Raw genomic sequence first — 26,161 nt, 5'->3', positions numbered from 1 at the left:
CCCCATCCCCCACGCCCGAGCATTATCAGCGTAATGGCCTGGCCGGTCATCCTTGTTCGCGTGGATGCGTTCGCAATATTTTCTTACTTCGTTACGCAAACCACTCAGAACAGAAGCCAGGGGAGCTGGAGCCAAAACAGCTAGCGGGTATAGCATTAACATAACGCGCGCGCCTTTCCTTCAGCGCCAGCAATTGCAGAATCCTTCACCGGAGCCTGTCTGACCTTTTCACGGACACACCCGGCGCCCGGTGCAAGCCGGTGGTTGCGCAATCATTTGTTGCGCTGTGGCATGTGTGTGTGTGGAAAAATGGTGGGGAAATTGCCCTTTTCGATTCGGGTGGATGATGCTGCAATGAATGCAGCTTGGGGATGCTCGGTTTTTCATTTGCTTTTTATGAATGTTTTGTTTAAGTAATGGCACGCATCGAATTGAATCGTTTGGGTGGATGTTTTGTTTATCGAGCTGGAGGATGATTTGAAGATGTAAGGATTTTTTGCTTTGTATTACTTACATGTTTCGTGTTTGCTTTGGTCTAGCTAGGAAGGTAAAAGACGAGCCGAAATATTGGCACGGCGTGTGTTCTGATTACCATCACGAGCATAAAATCGGGGGAATAAATCCAAGACTCTTAATAGCTCGAAGTAGCGACAGATCCATTTTAGACTTAGAGATGATGTGCTTTGGAACCTTCTACTAAAAAAAGGTCCACTACAGCATCTCTGGGTGACAGAACGTTTTTAATACTGCCCGAAAACCTTCTAGCAGAAATCAACGATGTATCCTATTTTCACGCTTCCGTTCCACGACCGGAAACGATCACATTTCATAACCACTAGAGATGCAACAGAAAAAAAAACTCCTCACATCCTCACAAACCGATGCAATTCGCATCCATAATCAGATAACTAACACCATATCACATCATGCCAGCTGGCTCGAAGCTGCTGACGAGAGGTACGTAAATCTTGACCAGCAATCCACGAAGCCACCAAGTGATTGCATTTCTTTTGCCCATGCCCTTCTAGCCCTCCAGCAGCACGTTCTGCTCCGGAAAAAGCAACGAGAAACGCTGGACGGTTGTGGATGGCAAATAATATTTACACCGAGCATCCAACACCCGACCCGAAGGGACTTTGACGGGGCCGCAGCAGGGTTGCAAACGGAAGTGAAGTGAAACATTTTCTCATCATCGTGTGAAAGTGCCGCTCGGGTTTCGGTCGGGCATATGTCGGTCCTCCGTCGGTCCGTCCCGGTGATTGCCGGTGTGCAGGAATAGCAAATTTTCAAATTAGATAACTATGATTCGCTCAGCCCCGTACCCGTTCTGCGTTGATTGCAAAGCGGGTCATGTAAAGCCCGGGCCAACGAACCACCTTCCCGGTCCCGGTGCCGGTTGTCCCCCGGGTGTGTGTTCCACACATTCCTGCGGGAGTAAAAATAGTTTCAATTTCAAATCGATCCATTACCCATACCTGGCCACACGGGCCATGCTTCCTTGCGCTTCGTTTGCCCAGTAGCCTCTGGTAGCCTTGCACCGGTTGGGAAAAGGAAAGATGCAAAATATTCGCTCCCAACATTGAAACCCGGAGAGCGATGGCCACCAAAAACAGGTCGATGAACAACTGTGCGCTGAATGTGTTTGTGGAATGGAATACCTGTGGGACCGACGCAGCTCTGGGCTTGCTGGGAGTTCAATGTGACAGGCCAGAATGGCTTTGAAGATATGAGCCTACGAGGACGCACACATCAAACGCTTGTACGGGGTGCTGCAGCGAGGCAAGGGGCACCATGTTATTTCCATCTCATTTTCGATTCGTACTTTATTTTTACATTATACTAACTGCGGATGATTTATTATTGTCTATTTATGTACAATTTACTTTGAAATTCAGCTGAAAATAGCGTATAAAAGTACTTTTAAAAAACAATTTATCACGAATTGCATACATTCAGGGGTTTTCATATTGAACGCCTGTCGGTATGCAATTTTAGTAACTCAATTCTTATTTATCGTAAGTCTTTATTTGAAAATTGCAATCATTTTTATTACATTATTGTGATTCGAGCTGAATCCTTCTCCCCCTTTAAAAAAGCGTAACAAAACACTTTGAACTTGGTACAATCCTTAGGAAAATATGTCATTACATAGTAACTTTGCTTGCAACAAACCGAGCAACAAAAACAGCGACACACATCCCTGAAGAAATTTCTCAACAAAACTTTTCACTGTCGGAAAAAGTTTCCTCCCCCCCTCTCCCTGGTTCTCTTCCCTCTTCTTCCTGCTATTAAAATATACATTTTTCAAGAGTCCTATTGCATGCGACTTATGCCCCTCCGAGCTTCGCTTCTTCCACCCCGATCCTCTTCTGTGTGTGCAGTGTGAGCAGCAGACTCAACCTCATCCATCATTCAAATGTGAACTTTGTCATGTCCGAGAGACGGGTACGGTAGCGAATTTCCCCGGTGTGTCGTTCCGGCCGAAGGTCGAGACTGTGAGAGCTGCACACACCACATTCCACCGTTGGCACGTGCAATTCCTTCTCCGCTTGATGATGGTCAAAAACGCAACCCGTGTAACACAGGAAGAGATTGACGGATTCGAGAGCGAAAAGGAAGCCGGAAAGGACGGACGGTGGACTTTACCTACCTTTTCCTCAGCGCCGCTGGGTCGTTGGATTAATAATTTAGCCACCGGTAACGACTTTCCCCCATTTGTCTTGGAAATGAGTTTTTGCAAGGATCACTGTGCGAGGATCACTGTTCCTGGTCGGTTTTGCAATTGTTTTATAATTGAAAACGGAGAGAGAGTTGTGTGGTCCCCGGCAGCAAGAAAACAGCAATCGAAACTTTTAAAATGATTGGAGATAAAATGGTGTTGTGGGTGGCGGGGAGGGGGGGTATTTTTGCCGAGTTTTTTGTGTGTCTGGAGGTTTTTTTCTTTTCACGCTTTTATGCATATCCTTGCATTAACGCGGAGAGTAAACGGTGGTCGGTCTGGAACGAGATTTGAACACACGATCGGAGAGGAGAGAACGCCGTTGCGTTGGGTAGTGATGCCTTTACCGATTGCTCTATTCGTACGCCGCTTATCTCTCTCGCACGTAGGCATAGAAAAGCGTAGCTCCCTCACACTCATCTCTCTCACGCTTGGAGAAACAAACCACTCATCGTTGTCTGCCTACCAGGTAGACAAGTGTGAATGTGCGTTGATCGTTACAATAAATTGTTAATAATTAATTTTCTTCCATCTTTCCACCAACGGCCGCCATGCGGAAGGACACACCGGCGCAAGAACGCCAAAAGCCAAAGTACGTGGAATAAACATTCACCGGGTGCTGCTGCTTATCAGTCGGTTTGCACACCTTTGTTCGGTTCCCTCTGAGACGTCGCGTACGCATCATTCCAAAGGTCACCAGACGTGACTTATGCCGTACGATGGCTGCAGGTCGACGTACTATTTGTTTTGGAACATTCTATTTGCGGCGCTGAGACGATTTGCGCCGTAAAGAGTGAAAGTTGAAATGGGGAAAAACAATAACACGGCATTTGATTGATTCGCCCCGGTGGAAATGGTTCGGAAAATTCACATACTGATTTATTTACGACCGGGTCGTTGCACACGATGCAATAATTTATCGATTAATTTCGCATCACTTCGGGCCTTCCTTTCGCATTATTTGTAAACGGACCCCTATTTCTTACTTCAAAGTGCATAAATAAAATAAACGAGTGAAGCACAAAAAATGGGCACTGACAGTCAAGGTGGAGCATTAATATTTAATTTTCTCCCAAACATGTACGATGCCAGTTCTGCTGGAATGGGAGAACGAACAGTGAGTGGGGGGGAATGCAGAACTACTGCTCGTTATGCATTTTAAATGAATTAAAAAGCCACCGTTTGTCGTTGGCGGGCCAATGTTTCCCGTTCCATTATCCTGCCAATAATTATTCCGCGCTTCATTCCGTGGCTTGTTTGCTCAGTCCGTTCGGATGTGAACACAGGTCGGATTTAAGGAGAAAAACAAGCTTCCGTTTGGTTTATTACTGGTTTTATTTGTAACATTATACGATACGTTTAATATTTTTTTGTCTCTTTGCAGCATGGTATATTTGCTATTAGTGTATTTCTGCGTACTCTCTGCTGTGTCACACATGGCACACATCGGCGCCATCATATAACAAATCCAGGCCATTTTAAACTAACGATTATAAATTAGCAGACACAAATAAACAAAACACAGCAATGAAGATGGTTGTGAGTTGTTTTTTTTTTTTTTTTGGTTTGGTATTGTTTAAACTCTTCTATGGGAAAAGCGGGAGCTGAGCAAGTCCTATGCCCGCAAGGAAAACCGATAAAGGGGAAATAGTTTTCCACAGGCGACAGAGAGGCTTGATGAATGATTTGCAAAACCAACACAAGCCCAAAACTGCGCCATCTTCTCTTTCATCCTTGATCGGTCTCCTTCCCGCGGCAAACCGTATGCATCAGCTCACACGCTACCCAGCTACCCAGTGTTGATAGATCTTATATGCACTCAAATACACTAAATTTCATGACCGTAGCCATTATGCTATTATTTGCTGGATTTTTTTTTTTTGTGTGAAACTTTATCCTACGGCGTACGATATACCATCGCGTGGCTACACAGTTCAGTTCTTAATTGAAAAGTAAAAACACAATGAAGCTGTGGGAAAAACAGATAAGGAAAGCGGAAACGGAAGGAAAACACACATTCACACACACAGCTCACACGGCCAGGGCACAACCGTTTTCCAACCGTTCGCACCCCCCGGTTCAACCAGCGCGAACAAGCGTTCCAATATGGTGGTCGAAGTGGTAGTCGAAATGGCTAGAACAGCGACACCCGGTTGTGTGATGACGCAAAAGGGGAGGTGAAGGGTGTGTGTGTGTGAGTGGAGGAGTGGATGGTGCGCTAGTAGGATGCAAGTTCATGTAGATGCAGACGGAACGCCTTAATAAGCGTGGTTGGCGACGAACAGGCTGCCAGCACCGGCGGCACCCTGGACACCACCGCCGTACTTGCCGAGGGCAGCATCGCTGTTGGCCTGCAAGGGAAAAGAGTGGGAGAAGAGAAAGAGGGGGAAAGATTTAATTAAAATGTACGATTTTTGTAGAATTTTTGGAAATATTTAAAATCCCCATTTTGAAACGTATTGCTGCGCCACAATTCATAACGCCTGGAGGTATGCAATCACTGATTCAATATCCTCTTCTTAATTAACAGGGCTCTAAGACTCAATTTTTTTTACTTTTCACACTACAGAATGATGCTTTCAGAAGCTTCCCTAAATTATGATAAAAAAATGCATACCTTAAGGCGCCCACAATCAAGTCAGCCCTTGCGACTTAGCCCGCATACTATGTAATATCGTAAATTGACATCTCAAAACAGCGAACTGTGTACTCTTGCACCACGCTACCCCAATTCACACGCAAGCGTCAAATCTGTCAACTAGCCTGTCACTGTAAACATCAATTATTACATCACACACGTTCGCTTCCCATAAAACTGCATCACCAGATTGATCGCACCGCATCGAACCTAACGATCAACGACGCCGCCGCCGCCAAGCACGGAACGTGATCTTTCATTCAGGGAAACTGCACGTCCACCTCTGCTTCCGGCCGGTTGTATAAACACACACGGCCGACTGCCACAGTTGTTGATGGCTTCATCACATCACCATCATCAAGAGATCGCACGAGTCCGGAGCGTGCAAAATCGTGAATGATGCTAATGAACTGTTAATTGCACTAGAAGCACGTGCTAAATACAGCATTGTTTCCCCTCCCACTCCGTTTGAGTCCGGCATACTAGCCGGCATTGTACTTCGGACGATCTGAAGAATTTATGACCCGCCAGCGATATCTCTTCCCAAGAAGAGGAGTCTTGGATCCGGATTTCTTTTTTGGGGGGGGAAATCAAAACATTAATACGCCATTCCATTCTTGTCCGGAAAGGTGTCAATGGAGATTATCAACACTCTCTCTGTACGCTGGTTATGGCGGCTGCTTGCCAGTACCGGCCACTTACCAACATACTAATCGAGATCTCATGCCAAACCTACGGATAGTGTAGTGTAGAGTATGTAGGGCGAAATGTGGTCGCGGTGCCCACCTGTTCGTACCCCGATTTGGTGTGCGACAGAACGCTGCTGATCGCTCTGACACCGCAACCGGAGAAGACTGGTTCGCCAACTATTCTCCCGGCCATCGTTCGTTATGCAATTAGGCTGGAGGAGGTGGCTTGAGCTTGAGCCAAGGTACCGCAGCTACCTTGGCCTGCATATTGGTTCCTGAGGTACGGTCGGGCAAGGTTTCTGCTATGCCATTTATGCCAGACCCCACGTCGGTGGATGCTTGGTGGAACCCTTTTAGTCATCCAAGGGTGCTCTCGAAATGCTTGCAGTATAATATTCTCATTCGACGCCCTTTTCATGCTTCCGGTTTGTGACGATAGTGAGCGGCGAAGAGCCGGAGTCGTTCCGAACTGATTAGGGCTTAATCTGTAATTGACATAAGATTGGAGTGTTCAAATGCCATTCGGTTGACTCGACGAAGACTCACAAAGATCTCGACAATACGGAAACATCACGCTCCAAAAAAAAGAACAGGCAAGGTCACAATGAGTCCAACCCGCCTATGATCGGTTCACAGTCGCCGAGAGTCTCTCGATAAGGCGACCTAATCCTATCAACCTCACATTACGTGCAATCGGTAGACGCACACACACACACGGAAGGTGATAAATCTGTCACGAAATTTGATATGTTTATCATGTTTAGACAGTGCAGTCTGTCGCCAACGAGACCGAGCGACCGAGACTCTCATCATCGAAAGTGACCGTTCCGTTTAAGCGGATTTAAACACCGAAACAACCCATCTTGGTGCCGCTAAGGCTACCGGACCTTGTTTGGAGGGTGAGAAGATTGAATTGCGCGCTTCATTTGCATAGTTCGCTCCTAGCGACAAGTTGGCTATTTAACGCCCCAACATATCCAGCCACCTGGTCATCCACAAACGATGAGCTTTCACGTTGTTCAGGGGCAACCTAATAAATATTTCAACACAAACTAACTACCCAGCACTGAAAATGAAATCTTCCTTTGACGAGTTGAATTACGTTAAAATGAGCTGCTGCCTTTATCTTTCAAAAGTTCACTGAACAGGGACATTTTGTGCGCCGCCCAAGCGTGTTCAATTTCCATTGTCACTGATAAGCGAGAACTTGCCGCAGATCCTTTTGTGGCGAGGGCGATGATGATGATGATGATGGTGGGATGGAATTTTAACACATTTTCCACTGCTCTTTTGTTGCACCATTTCCCGGTTTCCGGTTTCCGTGTTGCGACACTTCCGCCCAGGATAAAGAAGATTTATCTCCACTTTTACACATGGGTGACTAAATTAATTCCTGTCTTAATTCATTTTATCCTGCTGCTAACTGACCTTCGGTCCCGCCGGTCAGTTGACAGCTGCTTGACCCGCATCCCGACAGCTTCCTACCTCCAGCTGCTGTCCCACTAATGATGATGGGGACACAATGATGATGGAGGTTAATGAATATTCCAATGACATCCACAATGAGGGGAACTCTCCAACCCATTACACTTTTCGGGATCCAGATCGACACCGCACAGATATTGGCACAACACACTGTCTGGTACAGGATTCGTAAGAGTGAGAGCGACCGACCGGAGGTCCTCATTCCGCAGTCTCTCGACCAGTACAACTGAAGGTATGTGTCATTCGCTTGAGCTAGTTCCCTCTCTCCCGTTCGCTGGCCAAACAGAGTATCACTTTCATCCAACCCGTCCACGAACGCGCTCGGTGCGGTTCGGTCCGTTCTGTTCGATTACACCCATTATTGGAATCGAGCGCTGCCGACAGTCAGCAACCTGGCGGAAGAATCAATGTTCAATTTGCATTCAATTATACATCCTCAAAGACGTATGCTTATAGCTTTTGCGCGATGCGATCAGACGCATGTCAATTAATGTGGTACACACCCGCGTACACACTGGACATCCGTCGTTTCGGGCGATCGGACTTGGAGTCTAACTTTTAATTGAACCGGAGCAATATTCGGCAAGGCAATGATCGATGTTTTGGAGGGTAGGTAGGAAGGTAGTCAAATTTGACACACGACAAATGCTGGAACTACTACCTCCACATTCGCCGGTCTAATCTGCATCACAATAGACGACACAGAATCCGAAGCTCCAAATAAAACCTGTCTCTCGTACAGTTCTACTAGCGAGACCTTGAAAGTGAGTGGCGCCAGTCTTACAGAATTCTCCCCGAACAGTGTTGTTGTGCAAGCAGAAACGCATTCGTCTGAGATTCCCTCCCTCCCAACAAACAAGCAGACCTTTTGCTGAAGAACGGAAAACATTGGGAGGATTCGAATGTTTTTTGTTTAAACAGTTGGCCTGCACTGTCGAAGGCCTGCCGATGCGAGATTGAAGTGAGTCTTCCGAAAAACCAATCATTGTGTACTTAATTTTTCATTACCCTTATTATAGCGCCACTCTTCAAGAAAGATGCTTGCTCAAGTATTCTTGATAAATGCTAGCGATTCACTGCAAAAGCCATTCCCAATTTCTCAGCAAAGCTAACCTCACAAAAAAAACCGACACCACATGTGGGTCCGGTGATCGATACTCTTTCACTTCCCGAAGAAGCGAATAAATTAATATCCTAACTTCGAATTCGGCCACACCACCACACGTCCGACCGATAAAACTGTATTATGGCGAGGGGAGCCGACCCCGGGAGTTTCTGAGTTTTTCTCTCTGAGTGCCGGTATCGGTTAGCCATTGATCGATTGATCGATTCAGTTTAATTGCTTAATTACTGCTAATAAAACACAGCCGACACACACACACACTCGAGTTCCCCGCCGTGTTCTCAGTACCAGGAACAGCTCGTAACCGAAACCAACTTTTTTAGGGCGGGCAAACACTAATGGCCTTCTAAAGTTTACTCACTTCTTGATGTACAAAACTAAAATTTCCCTGTTACCAGGATGGGGCAGGCCTTTAATGGCTTTAATGTAATGTAAACTTTCACATTCCATGGATCGTTGTCAGGGGAGGGGCGCGCGCACACACTCTGTATCGTCCTTGAACTTCCAGCACAAGAACCCAAGGCAGCGTAGTGCGGCACCATCGTCGACGTTATACAGTTTTTTGAAGCAAATATAGTATATTTAGTGTAACCGCTTGTGTACACGAACCTTAGCTGTCGGCGGCAGACGGGCCCGTTGCCAAGATTCCCTCCCTTGTATGTCTATCTCTATCTGTGACCGCAAAAACCTCTCCGGCCAGTGCCAAGAAAGCGTCGACATAAACGATGCGGTTTAATTAGTTCGGGTTCGGGAGCTGTGTGTGTGTTTGTTTTTGTGGAAAAACGCTAGCCAGTTCTCTTCCTTTTCGCCGATTAGACATTGCGAAAACAACATGCAGAAGCAGACAATCGACGCCCTCCCCCCGAAAGAACGCCGATGATTAATGAGCTCTGGTCGACGGGTGTTGTGAGGCATTTCCAAAATTTCTCTACTCCAACGAGTGAGTGGAAAAGCCTTTTTCCGGACCCCGGAGGTTAGTTGTACAGCTGGGGGAGCGCTGTTTCGAAACCAGTTGCTACCTTCTCGGAATAACAGCTGGAGACACGGCTTGTGTTGTTTGAGTCAACAGACTTCTACCTTCTTCCTTCGCCAACACATCCTGGCGGCTTGTCGGAGGTAGTAAGAGGTACGAAAACACCTCCCCTTTGGCCATCAGTTACGTTATCGTTTATCATCATCGTCGTGGCTGTCGTCAATGTCGCCATATTTACGCAGACGCCAGCGCCATTGCATTATCGCGCGTTTAGGCGACACTTTTGATTGCCGCCGTCACTCAGCCTTGTCAAGCATCTCCGCCATTGGCGAGGTGACGCGATGTTGCAGCACACCGCTGTTGAACGTATAAATTAATTGCCATGGTCTCTTTTGGCTGGCAAATAGAGACCACAATATCGCATTAGGAGAAGCCGTTCCTTACCGGGGTGTCTCCAGTTTTCGAACATTTTTTGTTTTATGTATCCCCTGTCTATTCCCACGACGTGCGCGGTGAAATGTAAATATTTCTCCAGCGTGTACAATTAGAAAGCGATTGTCGGCTCCCCCACCGACAGCTGACAGGGTTGCCAATTTATAACAGTTAAGGTGAGTGTGGTGTGGGAGCACTTTCATTTTCTAGCCCCTGTACCTAATGGAATTCGACGCGTATCGAGCGGTTATGACAGCGATTAAACGTTTGGAAGGCGGGGGTAGGCTTTAAAATAAAATGGACAAGAATTATAAATATTCAATTAGAGCTGAGTTTGAGGCATTATTTACACTGTCGGGTAGTTACGGTTGGTATGGTACTAGTTGTTTCATTTGTTTGCAGTTTCTTTCATGACGAGTACTACTAAATGCCATAAGGTTCGATAAAAATTACCATAAGGATCGATGCTTTTACATTACCAACAGGAAAAAAACCCTTTAAATGCGTCAGATTGCATACTTTCCGGCGATGTTTTTCTGTCTTGAGGTGTAAGCAATAAGCAACATTATGAAACAACTAATTCCATGCTTAAACTAAACGCTTAACACTAAATAAAAGCAGAAAGAAACACATAAAAGCAGCAAGAAAGAAAGAAGGAAAAGAAGGATCGAAATGCATGCCCGCGCGCATACAGCGCAGTCGACGAACGTGCAATGCTTTGTTTTTTTCGTTGTTTGTTTGGTTCTTTGTTTGTTTTAAGGCATTCTGCAGCAGCAAACGGATTTATTTTTCATATACACAGGTTGTTTTAGCTTTCCAATAACTCTCTCTCTCTCTCTCTCTCTCTCTCTCTCTCTCTCTCTCTCTCTCTCTCTCTCTCTCGCTCTCTCCTATGTTGCGGGTCTGTAACTCCTCTCAAGACTCTACCTGCTGTGCGCGCCAATTCTTTTCCCCGACTTTTGTGGATCGATTTTATTCGGTGCGGGGGGCTTGTTTTTTTTTTTTTTTTTGGGGGCATTCAGTATTGATCAATTTATATTTCTGCTTTTCCTTTTTTCGCGTTAGTAATAGGCTTAGGCGCACACAGCATGGGGACCTCACCACGGGGAGGCTAACTTTCCTGAGTGAGCATACGTACACACAGCCACACACCAGGCTACAGGCTTTACGGGGGGCTGGGGGGGTGGGTCCGAATCAATTGTGCAGGGTGTCACTTTGTTGTTGTTGTTGTTGCTACAATTGATTCATTTAACCCAATCCCAAACCCCTGTTGTGCGCTGGTGGTGGTGGTTGTGTATGTTGTGCCGCTTCCGATTCAAAACATTGCACATACTTCTGATACTGATTTAAAATATTGACACAGAGAGATTAGGAACAATCAATGTGGGTGTGTGTGCTTGTGTGTGTGCGTTTGTGTATCGTCGAAAGTTTACGTTAATCACTTTGTGAGAACAGTAAAACACACCCGCTGCTTTTATAACATAACAAACGAGAATCATATCAAGGGTAACATTTAAAATGTGTTATAAAACATTATTAAAGGAAAAACAAAACATTCAACAATTTTGGTGTCCGCCCTGTGAGCGTGGTAGTGTAGTGTAGTTGTGTGTGTGTAAATCGCAACGCAGTAAGGAAGTGGATCCAGCAGCTTCTCCGGTGCAACAGGGATCCATCATTTGTAAAATTGAGAACGACAAAAGTGTGTGTGTCCCGGCCGTACGGTTCATGCTATAATATTGAGTCCCTCGTTCTCTCTCCGTTTGTCTCTAGTAGTAGTCCTTCACTTCGTCGTTTGTCACCCTCCGGTTGAAAGGTAGTGGCTGGAGGAGGACGCGCGAACGACGAGCAGGACCAGGCAGGACCCTTCTAGTAGGCGTGAGACTTCACGAACAAGCTAGCGTTAGCGGCGTACGAGGGAATCGAACCGGGAACATACTTTGCCTGTGCAGCCAATCCGTTTGCCTGCGAATATGTGTTGCATGGTTGTGTTGATTTAAAATTTCAAATTGAAGTGTAAAGAACAGTGTGTGTGTGTGAGTTTGTTGTAGAGTTGTGTCCGCAATGAAGGAAGCAGTTGTTAGTACAGCCAGATGTTAGATGGTTGACACACAGGGGAAGTTGTTAGTATATGGGTCAGACACAGTCACAATCAAGCAAACAGAAAAGCGCATGCTAGACACTACCCACGTCAATTTTTACACATTTTATGGGATCTCTTCTACACCACCTTCAGAATCCGATTTTGTAACAAGCCGGGTGACGAGTTCTTGCAAAGCGACAGATAAATCAGACCACATCAAACGCCTCCACCGACCAGTTTACTACTACTGCCGTAAGCCGATCAACCGGCGGCAGCCAACTAATTGGCGATGCCGAGAGCACCGGGAGCGACCATTCGTACGTGCCCCGATAGTCGCCAGCCACCGTGCGGCGAAGGTCGATCTGCTCGTATTAGGAAGGACGTTTCGTAGGTGCTCTCTGTCCGGATGACGAGCGGCAGTAGCAGCAGCAGCTGTTTGTAGCATCTAAACCGATGATGGCCGGTAACATGAGACACGCGAACAATGACCGCCAAAAGCCAAGCACTATACAATGGCGCAATTCGTCGTGACGGCACTATTAAGAGCCCAGCCATTGAACTTGACGACGGCACCAGGAGCATGACATCAGAGTGTTGTGCACAACCTGCGGTTCACAACGGTTATGTCACCCCACAGTGTCCAGTGGGCTGATAGATTGAAAGTTGTCCTAGCTTTCTTTGGCAAAACAATCGATCGATTCACCGCCATCATCGATACACAGGGGTCGGTGAATGACACTGACTTTTGAGGCAAAAAGAAAAGGGCTATTGAACTTGACCACCCGAAAGGAGTCGATCGATCGGTCGAAAGATATGCCCGGGGGGTAGGTGCAAGGGTAATATCCACAGTGGACATCCACCCGGTAGCACTCGTTCCCGTGGGCAATACAGACGATGAGCGCTTGTTCAAGGTATTCTTGGTACAGGTGCATATCGCCAGGGGAGCTAGTTGGAGTAGTGAGGTCACCCCCGAATAGTTTACGAGGGCGTGCATATGCATACTGGATCCGGTTCGCAAACACGATGGTGGCCACCACCGACCACGGTCTCGCGCGCTCATTATGGGTAATTTAAGAGGACATCAAAATGAAATAAGTGGAGCTATTAAAAAACAAATATTGAGAAAGTCTCGCGTCGTCTAGCCCAACACAAGCTGCGTTGCGCGCGACGATTAATGCGCTTTCGCCCACATGCGAGACATTCCGTTCAAGATTCTTTTTTCTTCCCCTTCTCCGTTACGGAAAGGGTTAGATGCCAACAGTGCGGCGGTCCCGGCATGACCAAACGATACGGCAAAAGAACCGAGGGAGAATTCAACTGTTCTTTATGTGAGTTGCTCACTCCCCCCCAGAGACATCGGGGGAAACTACCGCCGCTGCAGTATTCGCGTGAATGAGAAGGCACGAAAACAAGTTGCAACAAACTGCAGCTGATGGTTCAAAAAAAAAAAGGAGCGAGCTAGTGGTTTGTAGAATGTAATGATGGATAAATTATGACAATTGGGGGTGTCCACCTCACTACCGCGCACTGTCATAAACCGACCACCCCGTCCCCGTCCCGCCTTGAAGCAACTAACCGATTGAACGGAGAAGGGAAGTTTTGTCTATGTCTTTTTAGTTTATTCATATGGCAGAGGGGTTTCCTACCAGCGACACACGATGCGCCGGTGAAAGGGAATCGATAGTGGCGTCTGCGAGACCATCACCAGACATGCCAGGGCGTCGTATGACATCCAAACCACCCTAGTCCAAGGCGTGTCGTAAATAAATGATGAGCATGAGTAGCGGGACCGTCGTACTGCGAACTGCCATCGATTTACCGGTGTTTGTTACAAAAATATATCATCGATTGACAGGGAAAGCGATCCTATCGATTCCCGTGATCGATAGTGAATGGGAAGCGAATGAAATACGGGGTTAAAACTGTACACCGAGCGTTCCGACAGAGCAGAACACCAACAAACAAGTTCGGATGATGCAAACAAACATCCATTTGATTGATTGCAAGAAAACCCTCGCACCACGGACGAACCGTTGGAGAATGGCCAGGAATCGGAAAATCGCCGAGCAATAAGTAATTAATTCACTTCGGCTGCTATCATTATCCTCCCATTTTGGTCCTGCAAACCATTTGGAGCAGTCCGGTTGAAGAAGCGATAATGGCGCCGGTCTTTTCACGGCAGGACCGAGGTTCAAATCCCGCCGCTGAGTCGAGACCTTTGGAGGTTATCAAGGTCAAGGAAGAAGAAGTAGATGAAGTTTTCATTTTGTTTTAGCAGACACTACAACACATACATTCCCAATGCATTTTGCACCACAGGACACCAGTAATGGAAAACGAACCTTATACCCCAATCACCACCAAACTCCATAAAGGAGTAAATATTGAACCCAAAAAAAAAAAAAAAAGAAACACTTACCTTTGCGCGCTTGATGAGCTCCTCCTGGGCGGCCTTGAGGTTCTCCTTCTTGCCACCCCAGGCACGGAGCACCGAGGCCTGCAGGGCACGACCGTACGAGAAGGTCAGGGCCCACGGTCTCAGCAGCGGCACCTGGTTGATGGCGCTCAGGTTCACCGACGCCTCCTCCTCGGACTGACCGCCCGACAGGAAGGTAACGCCGGGCACGGCCGCCGGCACGGTACGGCGCAGAGCCGTCACGGTGGCGAGAGCGATCTCCTGGGCGGTCGGCTTCTTCGCGCAGCTCTGACCGGCGGTCACCATGTTCGGCTTCAGCAGCGTACCCTCCAGGTAGACGTGATGGTCGTTCAGTGCCTTGTACACGGCGGCCAGCACCGTCTCGGTAACCTTCTGGCAGCGTTCCAGATCGTGGTCACCGTCGGGAAGGATCTACGCGAACGGTCAAAACAAAACGCGTTAGAGCATATAGAGTGTGGCCTATGGTTAAGGGGCTTCCAGATGCTTACCTCGGGCTCAACGATCGGGACGATACGCTGCGACTGGCAGATGGAAGCGTAGCGAGCCAGCACGTTGGCGTTCTCCAGGATGGCCTGGTAGCTCGGGGTGTTCTTGCCGATCTTCAGCACGCAACGCCACTTGGCGAAGTCGCAACCGTCCTTCTTGTACTGCGCGCAACGGGCCGCGAGATCATCCAGACCTGGAAAACGAACACAACAAGCGATGCTAACATCAATTCACTCCCATTGCTTGACATAATGCGTGACAAAATCTAATAAGTAAGACAGTTCTCTCGAACAATGTTGCTTTTGATTCTCCTGCACCGCGCTAGTAGGTAATCCGATTCTACTACCGCTTTCCACTATTCGGAGAAGGGATTTAGCTTCTAAATGCTCCCATCATTCAACAGCATTTGCAAACAACTGACTGGAAACTACGCCGAACGATTGCACCGGCTTGAGAAAGAAAAGGCAGCTCCTGTTCATGGGACGGAAATAAAGATACACATCCGTCTAGCTGCGTCGTACGATCTCCATCTTCCTGTTCCAGGCCAGCTGTCGGTTCTGTGTTTGATTTCTCGCAAATAAACCGACCGGCCGGTTCCTGTCGTCTGGTGCGAACCCCCGCGGAAGCGCAATGGAAAATGGAATGAAAAATCCCATTACGAGCAGTAAAGAGCCGCAGCGTGTGGGAGGGTTTCACTGTAATAAAAGCGCGTCTCACACTCGTTCCCTGGCGTGGAAGTGCCATAAGTGTTGCATTGACCCAGATAGCTGGCTGCCAGGGTTTGTGGGAAGGTTGGGATTAATTGTTTGCGATGCAGAAGCATTCCTACTGCTGCTGTTGCTGCAATAAACCTGCCTGTGGATGTGTGATACCCGAAGAAGGACGAGTTTTCAAGCGCGTGCAGCACAAGAAGCACAATAAAAGTAAGTCCCTTACACTTTTGCTGTGAGACGATCTCACGATGTCGGCATCTTAATTGAAATTTGGTCAAAACGTTTCCTATCCTTAACGCCGTCTGGCACACATTGCAATAATCCCTTCGCTAATTCCTTCCAGAAGTAAAACTCCTCACCACTTGAGTTGAGGTTCCAGGAAAAGGATTTCATGCCGTAAGCAGCACACTGCACACATTTTTCTCATTTCGTTTGCTGTGTGGCAGAAATGGCTGTAGTAAGCGAAACTATTCCAGCGAACCTATCCAATACCACCGGGAACAACGTGACATCCTTTGCACGGTCCACTTTCTTTAAACAAGAGAGCGAGAAAAAGAAAACTGTTACTCAACGATCCATCGGCAATGCTTCGTGAGACGCAATTTTCCGCCACCATTGGCAGTAAGAAATTTCCTTTAATTAACCCACTTCTTCCCGTTTGGGTTGATTTGTCGTACGGGGATAAGACGGGGGCGACCATCGTACCGTTGGTGCTACACAGCCTGACCTAAATAAGGACGATCCTTCCTGCATCACAACCGGCGGGGAGGGAAAAGCGCTGCAAATGTTGATCTAGTGCTTGGTCAGCGAACCGGAAAAACAAACACCGAGTTGTGAAGTAAGTGTTGGAAAATCCCGCCCACTTCTCTGCCGTTCGCTGTCACGCTTCCGGCACACGCACCCACACGCTTTCTGTCAAGTGGAAAACTAGCACAGGCCGGGCCAGCCGGAGTGGGATGTCCTCTTATTTACTCACTTAGCGGATGTTTTGTTCTGTTTCTTTTTCTTCTTCTGTCCTCTGTTTCGACTCAACGAGGCGAGTGCGCGTGGGCTTGGCGCTGTACGGGAGTTGTAGGGCTCCGGCAAACAACTTCCTTCCTAGAGTGCGCCACGACAAACTGCCGCCCATTCATCTTAATTAAATACAACTACACACAGACGCACGTTTTTCCCTTTCCCCTGTTTTTGCTCTTCTTCTTCCTCTACGGTCAAGCAATCCTTGCACGCGCGTGTGCATCATCATCGTCAACACTTTACCGCCAGGATCACAACGCACAACAAAAAAAAGGGATCCTTTAATTAACTCCATCTCGCACTTTAGGTCGCACACCTTACCAAGATCACACAGTTAAAAGGGAACGACGGAACACTTTGTTATCGCACTGGGCGCACAAGGGTGCGCTTACTTACCCTGAGTAGTGCATTCGCCTTCCGAGCCCATCAGATCGACGACACCCTTGTCGACCTTGATACCGGCCAGAATGCCCTTGCTCTTCAGCAGCGCGGCCAACGGCGTACCATTGTCGCCCTTCTGGTAGAGCGTCTCGTGGAACAGGATCACACCGGAGATGTGTTCCTGCAGGCGGTCGTCAGCGGTGAACAGCAGCTGGCGGTACTGGCGACGGTTGTCTTCGTTGTTCTCAACGCCGATGTCCTACAAAAAAAAAAGCGGAAAGCAAAACGAGGGAAAGTGGTTAGAAAGTAATTCCCAATAAAAAAGTATTTTGTTTTACTTACAGCGAAACGCTTGCCACAGGTCGCCGTGGACTCGTCGGCGGCCAAAATACCCTTACCGGGGGCAACAATCTGCTTGGCGATGCGGGCCAGCTCCTCCTGCAGTTCCTTCGATGGGTAGTTGAAGTAGGTAGTCATGATGCTTGAGGTAAGTTTGGTGGTACTGATACAGCTGTTAAAAAGAGCGAGAGAAAAAAAAACCGTTTTGTTTTCGTTTAAAAATCGTGAGTGAGAAAATTGAAATGATAGTGAGTGAGCGAGTGAGTGAGCAACTGAGCGCTCTCTATAGAAATCCGAACGAACCGAAACAAACTGTTCGGATAGATGGCGCTAGTGTGCATCAAGCAAAGGCACCAACCATTATCGCTTCACTAGCGCCATCTGCACTCAAACAGACGAAATCCTCCGCGCCCATGTTGCACCGAGCATGATTACAATTTCGTCATCGTTGACTCCACACATTGCCTGATAATTACGAGGGCTCGCGTTTTATAAACTTTACTATCGACTGGCGTGCCCTCCGGCCGTGATAAGCGACAGCGAGACGATCAAAATTTAGGATCGTTTGTTTTGTTGCCAACGGCAACATCATGACACTCTCTGGGTGCTGGAGTCATAGAGATTAGGGTCGTTTCATGCACTGTCTTTCTTTGTTGCCACTTTTAGCTCTCGACGGCTAGACGAGCCCCCCCAAGCACGACACGCAAATAGAGACGCAAGTTAACTGCTGATAGTAAGAATAATTGCTGCCCAGCACTGACTAATAAACAAGCCCGTTTTTCGTTGTGGAAGCGCCGGAAAGGTCACCACGGAAAGGTCATTATCAGAACGGGACCGTGGAGAGCATGTGTTCGCGCCCGGTTTGTTCTTCACACATCGCAGCGTGCATCGGGATTTAATACGTCAAAACGTTGATTCAAGGATTCAAAAAAAAAGAGTACATGACGCCGATTTGTATTCCATTTGGAGGAATGTGGCGCAACTGAACAACAAACTAATCGTGGTACAGTAAATCTACGAACAACTCATTTAAGCAGCGACAAACAAGGAAACTTCACCCAACGGCTGAGTACATTCGAATTCATCAAGAAGCTATTTTTGATCTCGAGAAGAAAAGATCCCGGTGTTTTGCTAAGAGACCATCCAACTGAAATCAGCTGACGTGCGGTTGGTGGCAATCAAGTGTATCGCACACAATAAAGGAAAAACACCCATCCTGCACACGCACAATCGCTCAGCGTGGTTACGTAATCGCGAACGATTGTAAACAGTAAGAAAAGTGAAAGTCGTCCTTGAACTTGTGCCAAGGATGAAAGCATGATCTTATCACCTTCTCGCCTCGCCGGGATCCCAACGATGGCGCACAGGTTTGGTGGCCTTTTAGATCGACACACCGGCTCCAATTTAGACATGAAATTGCTCCGCAAAGGAAGCATCTAGATAATGCGCTATAGATTATTGCCTCCGATACGATTGCTTTATCACTTTTGCACAAAGCTAAAAACACTCCACACGGGCAGGGACTGGGTCTCGGACTGCGCAGTTGCGCGTGCAAGGTGGTCGTGGTGGGGTGGTGTGTTGACTTCACCACAAACTGTGCCTGACATGAGACATGACCTTCAAAATGAAATTCCGTGGGGCAAAAGGTGATTGTTGGGTGGTACAAAAAAAAAAACAATACGATCCCCGTACGCGAAGATCAAGTTCGATTTCGCGGGTAACAAGCATAAGTGAATTTGTAGGCCTCAATTCTGTGCTGTGGGCCAAGGGAAAGTCTGTGTCCACGTGCTTACGCTATGCGAAACCGTCGACTAAGTAGTGCCTACTATGGCTAGAGCTAGCTTAATCTTAATTTTAGACAGTCAATCGTGTCGATCGTCTCAAACGTGCCATTGCATTCCGATCGATGACGACGTTCCGAGTGCAAGTGCAAGTGTTTGGCAGCATGTGCACCAACGGCAACCACAACAACAACCGACACCAGGCGATGCTTCTCCCGGCGTTCCACCACTGTGCCTTTCACGATAAGCCAGCGTTCAAATGCAACGGAAAACGAATCATCCACCGTCATGCGCAGTTGTGCTTGAAACGAATCGTAACATGTGAGCCAAAGGTCGGAAAAGGGAACCACTTTCGGCCGAATATGCACCAATGGTTATGCGCTCTATAAGCTGCTAAACAGGTGTTTCCGGCAAGATTGCGAGCCACCATGGCATCCGGGGAACAGCTATTCGGTGGACTCCATCTTCCCCAAGCCAACTCCCTTCTTCAAGGTCATTTGAAAGGTGCGAGGGCAATGACACTTTCACCCGCCTGGGATCGTATTCTTCGGCTGCTTCGGGAGCATCATCCGCGCACAGTGAAAATTCGCCCCCGCGAAGGTTATTTCAATGTCGTGCCGGAATCGTTGTGCAACCGCCGCTCGTAACGCCCCAGTACAGTAGAGGCGCTTCTATGTTTTTTGTCGCACCGCGGGGAATGATGAAACTTGGCCTCATTCTTCCGAAACTCCTCCATTCGTCAAAACGATTGTTGCAAAATCACCATGGCGACCATCAGTATTATCACAAGCCACCCCTCGTTACCGTGCCCTTTTCGCATCGTTCCACGTATTCAACCCACTGGATGATGGGGCCCTTATTGCGGTCCCAGATCAACCGGATTTACCACTCGAACTCTGAAGCACTTCCCACGCGTCGCTTACATTTCACCAATCCCGTGTTCCGGGCCCGGTCACTTGCAAGCGGATACGAACTAAAACTACACTTTCGCTGTGTCGCAACTGGAAAGCGGGAGCTGGGGCGGGCAGGGCAAAGAAGGAAGAAAATACTCACTGGAAAACCGGCGTTGACGAAGAAAACACGCACACTTATCAGGCTCTGTACAATATAAATAACATTTCTCTCGGTCACCACATATTTATATCAAAGTCAAAAGCAATATAAACCTGCCGGGTTCGCACATGGCGCCCGGGGCTCGCCGGACGTTTGACAGTTGCTAGCGAAATGACAACATTGGGGCGCAGACACCAGCGCAAATTGCGTGTTTGTAATCACATTTGAAGCAGTGTTTGTTCTTTTTATATTAAGCTAACGTTAAAGTGGGACACCTGCGATGAAAGCTGATAGGGAAACGCTTACACAATACAGCTGGCATCTCTTATCGATTCGCTATTTTTGTGCTGTTTACTCAAATCTGTTGCTAAAAATAATCCAACCGATGTTCTCTCGTGGCCTTATCGTGCGTACACCGTTCTGGGTAAATCATACCGTGCGTTTTATTTTCAAGATAATCTCCTACTTGTTTGAAATTTAAACTCATGTATTTGATTTTCTTTAGAGTATTTCATATTATGGCTTGCTTCCAAAGGAATAAACCTAAATGCTATAACGTTCTAACATTCATATTGCATCGAGTTTTTGGGTACTTTTTTTCAAATTCACCGTACTTTTGATGTTTTGAAATCAATTTTATGTTTTAGCTAAAAAAATATTCAAGTTTGAAAGGAGAAAAGTTAGATTGAGATTAAGAGAATGACCCATAAGCAATATGGATTTACAAATTATAACATGATGCTATAAATGTACTGCAAGCAAACGGACGCAAAACTGCAATAATAATAGTTTTAAAATTTTACAACACGTGAACATTTCAAAACATGTCTGAATTCAAATATTTATTTTAAATGCTTAATCATGCATCGGGGTAATTCATTCCGTCTACAACCCGAATTCATACCAATCGAAATTTCATCATTTACTTGCAACATACAGATGACGCACGCTGACGATGATGATGAAATATCAACGCGGTCGTATCGTAGCATTAGGTCAACCGACATTGCACATTTACTTTTAATGATTTGTTGTGCAATTATCATATTTTGATCAAGTGAAAATAGAATAATTTTATACTGAAACAGATTTAAATGATAAAATCATAAATAGGAAGACAACAGAAAAATGACGCCATTACACATACAAATGATTAAAACAACGGATGACTCACGCAACCACCATGCGTCGATTATTTCACCGCTCACGGGTAGATATTTTTATTGTTTTATTTTTCAACTAACATTGCTTGATTCAATATCTGATAACAGTGTTTTTCGTCTTGCCTTCGGTTCAGTCCTGCCTAGCCACATTCAACCACCTACTAACCGTCCGCACCACGCTAGTCGTTAATTTGGCCAATTTCATCATTTTTACAATTCAGTAACAAAAACCATCTCATTGCTTCCGTGATACAGAATCCCAAATAATTCGTTTTCAAATGCCATTCAAGGGCGAGAAACGAAAGAAACAATTAGTGTACCGTTCAAATAACTAGCCATGGCAGTATCTTCCAACCCTTGGTTTTGCTTCTCGCTAGCATTCCTTCACAGCAGATCACAATGAAGAACGCAAACCATTATTATATTTACAGCAAGCTGCATGCAGTGCGGACTTGCATCCCGACCACCAGATGTGTCCGACGGTAACTTTTGTAACATTTCAACGAGCTAACTAACTAATCGACAACAACTAATGCACGGCTCAACGGCCAACTTCTCTGCACTCGCCCAGCTCCAACCACCGTTCCAAGTAATGCTAACAAATCAGCTAACGCTCTGATTCTACTCGTACGGTAACGCAACGTGTGCTACACAGTTAAATGTATGCTTCACAAACTTTTCCCTAACAACAACTTGGCAAACTCTTCTAAAGCGACTGGGGCGAACCGAGAAGAAGAAGAAAAGAAAACGCCTCGTCCGTTCGATAATGCACACACACACACAGACAGAAAAAGCTGCAAAGCCCAATCAATGGAAGCAAGGGAAGTCTGCTAGATGTGTGCCTGGACACTCCCACGTACATCCATATCCAAACTCACACACACACATACATACACCATACACACGTACTACGTACTACGCAACTACTACCGGGTATTGTGGTGCTGTGCTCGCTCGCCATCAAATATCGTGGAGGTGGCGACTAACTGAAGCATCCCATGGAAAGTGTTATTGTCTATCTCTTCTTAAATCACGTAAAATCGTGCGGGTCCTTTGTACATGTACACGGTCGGGAGAGTAAAATGTGTTGGTGGGTGACGATGATGATGGGTTTCGTGACTAAACGATGGCTAGTGTACTGGCCCTACTGCTGCTGTCCATACATTTTGAGGTTAGGTGTGGTGCTGTAACGCCGTACCGGTATGCGGTTATCCAGGTCCTACACCTGCTGGTCTAATGGTTGCTTTACTTAGTACGCTATATTAATTACAGATTCTGTCGTCCTTATTCGCCAGAAAGGTTGGGTGTGTTAGTGGGATCTTTCTACAATGAAACGCCGTCATATGCGATGAAGATTCAATAAAATCTTTCCGTTATTCCGATCCTTTTTTTCGCACCAATATTGGAATGTTGAGGAACAACCTTTGCATGGAGAGAGAGTTTGAGTGTGGCAGGTAAGTTGGTACAGTACAGTTCTACAAAACCTTTTTCGGAAAAGTGAAGCAGCGATGGTAAACAGGAAACAGTGTCCGATACCGCCCTGGACGAACAGTTCTGGACAGTTGGACGCGTAATTGTTTCCCTCTCCCCCCCACCAGTTTCGGGAACTATTTGGATGGATTTAGCCGAGCGAATTTGGCCACCAGCACCAGCACCGCCACCAGCACCAGCAGCACCTTTGGAGGAAGCCTCCAGTTCAGCTACTACTAGAGTATTGTGCAACGATTTTTCGTACCGATCGATTGCGAAAACTCTAGCTTCGGTGCCGTCCCACCGACCGGGTACCCCATCAGCTCCTTGAAAATATCCCCAATTTTGTAATTGTGCCTGTCGTCACGGGGGAGCAATGGAAGAGGAAGAAGAAGAAGAAGAAGAAAGAATCGAATGAGAAAACGTTCCAGGAACGGTCAATCAGCATGCCCTTACTTTGCCGAACATTCGACGTACCCGCACCGCCAGTGTTTCCGCACAAGGGTGGAAATGTCCTTCAGTTCCTGTGGAATGTGGCAAAAATTTGTACGGTGAGTAATTGAGTTCCGAGTAAGTTCGACGATATAAGGGAAGCTGAAGCTCACCTGAGTATGAGGGTTAGATACCATATCAACCTTGTTGCCCACAACCATTATCTTAAAATCACGGTGATTGAAGCTTTCCAAAATTTGATCACGCATATTGCGGCAGTACTGGACGAATCGCAAGAGAGAGAGAGAGAGAGAGAGAGAGAGAGAGAGAGAGAGAGAGTCAAAAACAGTAGTACAACAGCAACATTGCATAACTTTAGGCGCAACTGACAGGCGCTTTGCTGTCCTACCTGGAAGGTGTCCAGATTCCCCATGTCGTACACCAGCACGTACGTGTGGACGGTACGCAACCCTAGCGGATGGCCATTGTTCCATTCGGCCAGATTATCGATCGGGAAGTACTTCTGCGGCGGCACATCCAGTACCATCAGCTCCCGTATGCAGGTATCACAGACCAGACAGCTCCGATAGACGGTCCGCTTCGCGGTGCGGATGTGTTCCTTCGGGAAGTCGTGCTTAAAAAATTGCTACCCAGCGAGAAACGGAGAGGGAGTGGGGTTAGTGTAGGGATAAGAGAGCTCGACGTGCGCCATCTCCCATCTACCTGTAGGATGCTGGTGCGTCCAACGCCGGAGGCCCCCAGAAACGCCACCTTGAGGGGGCCTTGCATCCAGGGCGGATCCGGGCCTTCCAGAGTGATACGCTAGGCTGAAATACACTTATTCTGTATACGAATTTCCATATCGATGGACAGGATCTTGTTAAGCTTATTGCTAGCAGTGGTGCCCTTGGTGGTGGTGGTGGAGGTGGGTTTAATTTTGGTGGTGGTGGTTTTGGTGTTGGTAGTGGTGGTGATGATGGAAGAGTTAGAAGAAAAAGATGAAATTCTAGCTGCCCCGGCGGTACTGGTAGCGCTAGCAGAAGCAGTAGTAGCAGAAGTAGTAGTAGTAGTAGCAGAAGTAAAGAAAGGAGAAGAAGAGCTAGCAGTGGCGATGGTGGTGGTGTTAGTGGTCGTGATGGTAGTAGAGGTTGGTTTGGTGTTAGTAGTTGGGGAGGGTTTCCGGGTGGTAGTAGTTGCTGTTGTTGGATGGGATCGGGCCGGCTGCGAGCTCGCTTTGGTCGGTTTCGGCGGTCTCGCCTTATCCGAGGACTTACTGGTATGACTGATCTTGAGTGGGTTATTGCAATAATCTTTACCATTATCGTGCAACAGTCTATTGGAATTGGTCGGCGAGAGACGGTTCCACATTTTAACGACAAGCTTGAGCAGGCTAATGGCAAACACTGTTCCGCACCCGGTCGCTGCTGCTGCTGCTGCACTCGAGCAATCGCTGTATCGCTTTGCCCACCTCCAATCCAATCGACCACCTGTGTCACACCGGGTCTCTGCGTTTCTTTTCCCTTGTGGCTGGTTGCTACGTTTTTTCAAGCACACACAGTTCGCTTCTGAGCCTCTGAGTTATGGTAATGCCCGTTATTCAGATTTACAGCGTAACGATGCTCCCGGGATAAGCCGACAATGGCCGTGGATGGCTCTTGTTTAGCGTTACTACCAGCAGCGGGACCAACAGCAACTCCACAGCGTAGCACATCGTAGAAAGGGTTGGTACAGGTGTGCAGACCGGTTAATCCTCGGGCTCCTGTCGGGTCAGGTCGGTCGGTCGGTAACTGCAAAACTGAACACACACACACACACTCTGTCGAGAAACGGTGCAGCACCACTGGAACTACTCTAATTATCACTAGTCCACTTCGAACACGTTATTGTCTGCTAAAACCATTATTATAGCAGCGAACCGGCCTGCCGTGCTGTCGGTGGGTGCGTCAGCCAACGTCTAGCCGCGTTAGACGGACCGAACCTGTCCGGACCTATGCACATCCTTGTATGCGACCGTTCAGAAGCGCAGGACGATCTGTTTGGCGCGTGGTGGTCCACCAGGGCGGCGTGTGGAAACGGAGAATGGTAAAATAAGGAATTAAATTTGAAATACGAGACAGGAACAATTTTTCTAATGGCAACAGACAGGAAGGACAGGATGTTATGGTATGGGAAGGAGAGATGGCTAGCGAGGACCAATTCGATTGCTTCACTAGCAACTGTGGCTTCTAGTTGATTAGAAGCCAGGTAATCCTTTAAGTTGCTCCATCAACATTTTCTTTGCGAAAAAAGGGAGGGGATTCTAGTTCCAGGGGCTGGATTATTTGCATTGGCACAGCCACATCATGCATGCCGTAATCCTTTTCATAAATCAAATCGATAACTTCAATCCCCTACCATCATCTAATTGATTTCAGCTTGCATGTCCTCTGTCTAGCTTCCATTGCGATAAGTGAACCGCTTTTCCATATCTGGATTGGCTTCTAAGTGCATCTCTCGCTGAATGCATCCGAATCCCTTCCTTGCGCCTCTTAGAGTGCATACGTGCCCAAAAGACGACCACATACATGCAGAAAGTCAATCTCGTCCCTCCGCATCGACCAACCTCCACCATTTCGCTGGCTTGTCGTCGCATTCTATTGCAATCCCTTTGCTGGCGAATGTCTTCGACTTTACGGTGGTCCTTCTCCCGTGAACAAACCACTATCATCGGTTGACGAGCATAAATATGTTTACGTGCCCGAACGACCCCCCCA

The 26,161-nt window shown here is 47.2% G+C and overlaps 3 protein-coding genes across 11 annotated transcripts in view; all 3 read right to left on the bottom strand.

Moving 5' to 3' along the window:
- Positions 1–4,035: 4,035 nt before the first annotated feature.
- On the bottom strand, positions 4,036–20,764 carry LOC118508267 (fructose-bisphosphate aldolase). 6 transcript variants are annotated; one of them, XM_036047902.1, is made up of 6 exons: positions 20,344–20,713; positions 17,513–17,681; positions 17,186–17,429; positions 15,065–15,255; positions 14,559–14,987; positions 4,036–5,070 (listed from the first exon to the last, which is right to left on the bottom strand). In XM_036047902.1, the coding sequence occupies exons 2-6, from the start codon at positions 17,645–17,647 to the stop codon at positions 4,978–4,980; spliced, it is 1,092 nt and encodes a 363-aa protein (XP_035903795.1). In that variant the 5' UTR covers positions 17,648–17,681; positions 20,344–20,713; the 3' UTR covers positions 4,036–4,977. The 6 variants fall into 6 exon arrangements, with proteins under 6 accessions (XP_035903795.1, XP_035903796.1, XP_035903797.1 ...); XM_036047903.1 differs by having other exon boundaries at positions 20,214–20,421; XM_036047904.1 differs by lacking the exon at positions 20,344–20,713 and adding an exon at positions 20,177–20,324.
- Positions 20,765–21,826: 1,062 nt separating this feature from the next.
- Positions 21,827–24,335, bottom strand: LOC118508264 (ras-like protein family member 10B). Its single transcript, XM_036047895.1, has 5 exons — positions 24,132–24,335; positions 23,818–24,054; positions 23,582–23,689; positions 23,433–23,500; positions 21,827–23,333 (listed from the first exon to the last, which is right to left on the bottom strand). The coding sequence occupies exons 1-5, from the start codon at positions 24,195–24,197 to the stop codon at positions 23,213–23,215; spliced, it is 600 nt and encodes a 199-aa protein (XP_035903788.1). The 5' UTR covers positions 24,198–24,335; the 3' UTR covers positions 21,827–23,212.
- Positions 24,336–25,154: 819 nt separating this feature from the next.
- LOC118508259 (cytochrome P450 4c21-like) overlaps positions 25,155–26,161 on the bottom strand; it is an 81,740-nt gene continuing 80,733 nt past the window's right edge. For all 4 annotated transcript variants that reach the window (XR_004905777.1, XR_004905776.1, XR_004905775.1 and 1 more), the window contains one exon: positions 25,155–25,440. The gene's annotated coding sequence lies outside the window, so the exon portion shown is untranslated. The remainder of the gene's footprint in view (positions 25,441–26,161) is intronic.

Source organism: Anopheles stephensi, chromosome 2 (genome assembly GCF_013141755.1).
Source record: "Anopheles stephensi strain Indian chromosome 2, UCI_ANSTEP_V1.0, whole genome shotgun sequence".
NCBI classification, from domain to species: domain Eukaryota; kingdom Metazoa; phylum Arthropoda; class Insecta; order Diptera; family Culicidae; genus Anopheles; species Anopheles stephensi.
This window is presented reverse-complemented; position numbering and strand designations above follow the sequence as displayed.